Source organism: Solanum tuberosum, unplaced genomic scaffold (genome assembly GCF_000226075.1).
Source record: "Solanum tuberosum cultivar DM 1-3 516 R44 unplaced genomic scaffold, SolTub_3.0 scf00222, whole genome shotgun sequence".
NCBI lineage: Eukaryota > Viridiplantae > Streptophyta > Magnoliopsida > Solanales > Solanaceae > Solanum > Solanum tuberosum.
This window is the reverse complement of record NW_006239147.1, coordinates 787749-793533: the sequence shown is the minus strand read 5'-3', so window position 1 is coordinate 793533 and position 5785 is coordinate 787749. Positions and strand designations below refer to the sequence as shown.

Below are 5785 nucleotides of genomic sequence, written 5' to 3'. Positions count from 1 at the left end.
CATTTTTAACTATAAATGGAAGGGTTTCCTCACATTTTTAAACTACATTTTTTTATATTTTCTATTCTTCTCTTCTTAAAACCTAAAGTTTGATTTACAAACGTTGACAATCTCAAAATTTCACTAAAATTAGAACATTCCATAACATGAATGTTAAATTAATCTAATACTCCAGTTAAAACATCCAATTTAGTATATCTTCTATATTTTATATCAATATTTATTTATATTATATTATATTAAAAGTAAGAACACCTACAAAACAATAATAACAAAGTAATGCACTATGGGGAAAGGAGTAGAAAGTTTATTTAAGAGGGATAACTAAGAGATTTTAAGAGTGACTAATTTTTTATTTAATAATATTCAAATTTTTTTAAAAATAGTGTGGTACATGATATGATTTTCACGTGCAACATCAAAACTAGTAGGGACTAAAATAGAGCACCAGAAATTTCATTCATTGTGCCAACTTACCTTAATTCCCATAAGTACAACCTTCCCAGTCTAAAGTACTACTCCTTAATGCGATAGTTTTTACTCGGCCAAACACATGCAAACCCTTAAACTTGCCCCTAAATTTCATTTTGGCACTCCAACTCAACCTTGTTCCATTTTAACCCTTCAACTCCAATTTTTATGTTCCATTTTGACACTTCTTTCCAAAGAACCAACAAAGTGGGATGTGGTACTTCATATGCCATTATTGTGTCAAAAAATAATGGATGAACATCGTTTTTTTAAAAATATATTTTTTTAGAGTTTCTGTACATTATTGTGTGAAAAAATAATCGGCGAAAGTGTGTTGGTTTTTTTTTAAAAAAACAATTAGTTAATTTAAATAACATCACATATTTTTTTTCATATCTAGTCTACTTGGACTAACTCAAATATCAGCTTTCTAATTTTACATTCAACTAAATACGAGTAAAAAAAAATTCATGTTCATTGCTAATTAATAACAATACAAAAAAATGTTGAAAGTTGATAGACTTTGTTGGGTTGTCATTGATTTTTTTAAGAAAGAAAATCGACGCACTTTCGTCGGTTATTTTTCACGCAAAAATATAGGAAAACTCTTAAAAAGAAATTGTTACTTTTTTTATAAAAAAACAATGATAATCCGTCAATTTTAATTTTTTACAATAATTAACGGATGATCGTCGATTTTTAAAATACAAAATTGCAGTTCAATAACATATATAGAAATAAAGAAATCATAAGCTTAGTATTTTGTGTTAAATGGTACATAAAAGAAATAGAGTTGAAGGATAATTTTTTATTATTTTTTTAAAAAATACTTTTTTTTTTGTCTTACACTCTCTTAGAGAATGTGTGATGCACATTCTCTGCCACATCACTTGAAAGTGTCAAAATGGAACATAAAAATTGGAGTTGAAGAATTAAAATGGAACAATGTTGAGTTGAAATGTCAAAATGAAATTTAGGAACGAGTTTAAGGGTTTATATGTTGTTTGGCCTTTTTGTACTCTGTTTTTTTTTCCTGCTTACAAAAACTGCAACGAAGCTTTGGTTCATAGATGCACCGCTTATTCTTTGTTCAATGTCGGAATTACTGTTACACTCACGCAATTGCATCAAATTCTCAGATTTCACATTTTGCTCGTTTGGGCCAAGTTCAGAATGCCCGAAGGGTGTTCGACGAAATGCCCAACAAAAATGTGACTTCTTGGAACTCTATAATCACTGGGTATTTCCAAAATCACCAACCCAATGAAGGCCAGTGTCTGTTTGATCAAATGCCTGAGAGAAACATAGTTTCATGGAATGGGTTAATCTCAGGTTATGTAAAGAATAGGATGGTGAAGGAAGCAAGGAAAGTGTTTGACAAAATGCCCCAACGAAATGTCATTTCTTGGACTGCTATGGTCAGAGGGTATGTTGAGGAGGGGTTTGTTGAAGAGGCGGAAACCCTGTTTTGGCAAATGCCTGGAAAGAATGTTGTGTCATGGACTGTGATGATAGGTGGGTTGATTCAAGAAAGGAGAGTTGATGAGGCTAGAAGGCTTTATGACATGATGCCAGTAAAGGATGTAGTTGTGAGGACAAATATGATATGTGGATATTGTCAGGAAGGTAGGCTGGATGAGGCACGCGACCTCTTTGATCACATGCCGAAAAAGAATGTGGTGTCTTGGACAGCCATGGTATCAGGATATGCCCAAAATGGTAAACTGGATATTGCTAGAAAACTTTTTGAAGTCATGCCTGAGAAGAATGAGATCTCATGGACTGCAATTATAATAAGCTATGTGCAATATGGTAGATTTGAAGAGGCGTGGAAGCTTTTCGAAGTGATGCCTGTTAGAACTACTCCTGCTTGTAATGCCATAATTCTTGGAATAGGACAGAATGGGGAGGTTGCTAAGGCGCGGATGGTGTTTGATCTTTTGAAGGAGAAGGATGATGCAACATGGAGTGCAATGATCAAGGTTTATGAAAGGAAAGGATATGAGTTAGAGGCACTGGATTTGTTTCATCGAATGCAAGTAGATGGATTTCGGCCAAATTTCCCTTCGTTGATAAGCATACTTTCAATTTGTGCTAGTCTTGCAAGTCTTAATTATGGTACAGAGATACATGCACAGTTAATTAGAACCAACTGTGATGATGACGTGTATGTCTCTTCTGTATTAATTACGATGTACATCAAATGTGGTGATTTCGTCAAGGCCAAATTAATATTTGACAGATTTTCTCCAAAAGATGTGGTCATGTGGAATTCTATCATAACAGGTTATGCTCAACATGGATTAGGAGATGAAGCTCTAGAAGTGTTCAGAGAAATGTGTTCTTTAGGTATTACCCCAGACGAGGTTACCTTTGTTGGAGTTTTATCTGCATGTAGCTACACTGGGAAAGTGAAAGAAGGGCAAGATATCTTTGAGTCCATGAATTCAAAATATCAGATGGAGCCAGGAACTGCACATTATGCTTGCATGGTTGACATGCTTGGTCGAGCTGGTCGATTGAATGAGGCGATGGATATGATCAACAAAATGACTGTAGAAGCAGATGCAATTATTTGGGGTTCTTTAATGGGTGCATGTAGGATGCATATGAACCTAGATTTGGCAGAAGTTGCTGCAAAGAAACTTTTACAGCTTGAACCCCAAAATTCAGGGCCCTATGTCCTACTTTCTAATATTTATGCATCCAAAGGTATGTGGGCTGATGTTGCTTCACTTAGGAAGTCGATGCTGTCTAGGGAAGTGGTTAAATCACCTGGTTGTAGTTGGCTTGAGGCAGACAAAGAAGTGCATATGTTCACTGGTGGACAGAGCATGCCCCATCCCGAGCATGAATCAATTCTCAAAATATTAGAAAAGTTGAGTCCTATGTTAAGAGAAGCTGGTTATATTCCTGATGGAAGCTTTGCTTTGCATGATGTGGAGGAAGAAGAGAAGTTGCATAGCTTGAATTATCACAGTGAGAAACTAGCTGTGGCCTATGGACTTCTTAAATTGCCTGAAGGAATGCCTATACGAGTAATGAAAAATCTTCGAGTTTGTGGTGACTGTCATTCTGCTATTAAGTTAATCGCTAAAGTCACAGGACGAGAGATAATTCTGAGAGATGCCAACAGATTTCACCATTTTAAGGATGGGGTATGTTCTTGCAAGGATTTTTGGTGACTGCTCTGTTGCTTTGTGCATAATTCACTAAAAAGCGGTTTTGGTGCTGTGGTCAATGGTGACTGCATTCAATTAGCATTCAACTGTCTGCATTCACATTTAATAGATTGTGGAAGAGTCTCATAAAACCCACAATTGATGAGCATTTCATCTCAAATCACTAGAGATATAGTGTCTAGTGTGTTTGTCGAACAAGTATAGAGGATTGTGTTGTAAACTCAAAAAAGACATTTGTGAACATAAAAGAATGCAAAGATTAAGATGGAGCTAATTTTTGTTCGAATTTTAGAGATGAAAGGGTTGAAGGTTAGAAATCTTGAGCTTAATGTCTAATCTCATGCTAAACAATGCTCAGCACCAAGCCAGGCCACTCATTATTGTAAGTTTGCAACCTTCAGGACTGGAGTTCCACTTGCTGGAGCTGGTTTCCTGAGCATGAACCCAGTCAGAAAATTAGCATGAACTGGGATTAGGGCTGGGAACTTAGCTTTTGAACTATGCTGAACAGACATGACTTATACCTCAACTTGTCCTTTTTGCTATGCGTTGCAGCATCAGCCATGCTGATGAACTGAGATGACCCTAATCTATCAAAAACAATCTTGATTCCCATCTTGGCATGCTTAAATGTGTTGGCATTATTGCAGCTACTGTAATCTTCATCAGCCACTTGTAGTACAGAGTCACACTGGACAAAAGTTCAAGCGAAGGTAAACTGTCCTGCCTAAGTTCACTTGAAAATTGCTTTCTGATCACATTACCCTAAAGCCTTATACTGATCAGGTAGTGTTTTGTCTGGCATCCCTACCTACTCGATGTCTTCACTGCCCATATCTGCAAATGTTGAAAACGGAGTTTGAATAAAATAAAACCCGACTTTATGGGGATGAAATTCTGAGAAGAAAGGACTGCATTCAGCATTTAGGACCGACAGGCCCATAGTGTCCAAAAAGAAGTGAAGTTATGGGAATCAAAAATATGAAATGCGCAACAAAAGTTTGCTCCTCAAATGGCACAGGAGGTACAATGAGCAGCGATGAATTCCGGAAGAATGTGATAGCAATAAGATAAAGTAAAACTGATAAGTGGTGCACTAAACCAGTGGCTACTTCATACTGAGTTGCATTATGGAAACCAATTAGTAGAATATTTTAGGAGGAATTAATAGAGAAAACTGAAGACATGCAATGGCAGGAAGGGTCAATATTGGAAGAGCTTTTTCCTGAATATAGTCATCTCCAAGAATCGCACAATCTCAAGATGCTACATCGAGATGAATAGAAATTTTAATTTCAGAAGTTTCAGTTAGTGGTAAATAGAAAGGCTTAGTTCAATCCTTTGTTGCAGAAACCGGAAGCAGTATATGTGGAGGTGGATCAAGACTCCATAGTATGGATAGGCTGCACGCTGGCAGATTCTCTGATAACTACTGTTCCAAATATTTTCTTCAACAGAAAAGTAGCAGTTGCTCACAGTCTTTGGGGAATGACTTCAAAGATGAGTTCCTATTAAAGTTGTAAGTTTTTATGGATTACAACTCGTGGTGCCTGTTTGACACAAGACAGCCTACAAAGGAGAGGATATCAGTCATGCTGCAGTAAGGATCATCAGTATGTTCTGCCACTTACTAATCCTTGAAGTTATTTTCTCTGTTGCATGTATTTGGCTTCTCTTTCTTTATCAGAGCCTGCTCTTTCTATCTTTTCTTGTGTCATTCATGTCTTTATAAATTGTTCTGCTCCGTGTCAATTGAAAACTAATATTTTGTTCGTTTCTTTATCTTATCTATTTAGTATGGTTTGGATGTCGCCTGAATGAAAAATAGTATGATTTGACGCATATAGCTGCGTAGAAAACCAGAGCATGATATTCTATTTTAAGGAGAAACAACTCTTGAATTCCCAAAACATCCCAAAGGTGAGAATGAGCACATAAGTTATTAAATTCCTTCATTGCTCTTTTGGCAATAAGATAAAATTATCAAACTGATGAATTGAGAAAAACACTAGTACCAAATTTTAAGAAGTGTCAATCATGAAAGGAAAGTTATGCAAATGAAGACCCATTTATCCAACAGATGATCACACAGGTTCTTTGATTCTTGGAGCCACCTTTAAGCTAGGCAGCAG

The 5785-nt window shown here is 36.2% G+C and overlaps 1 protein-coding gene across 1 annotated transcript; it reads left to right on the top strand.

Moving 5' to 3' along the window:
- Positions 1 to 1494: 1494 nt before the first annotated feature.
- On the top strand, positions 1495 to 5425 carry LOC102604772 (pentatricopeptide repeat-containing protein At1g56690, mitochondrial-like). Its single transcript, XM_015312957.1, has 2 exons — positions 1495 to 4366; positions 4440 to 5425. Exon 1 carries the CDS (start codon positions 1542 to 1544, stop codon positions 3654 to 3656), a length of 2115 nt encoding a protein of 704 aa, XP_015168443.1. The 5' UTR covers positions 1495 to 1541; the 3' UTR covers positions 3657 to 4366; positions 4440 to 5425.
- The last annotated feature ends 360 nt before the right edge of the window (positions 5426 to 5785 follow it).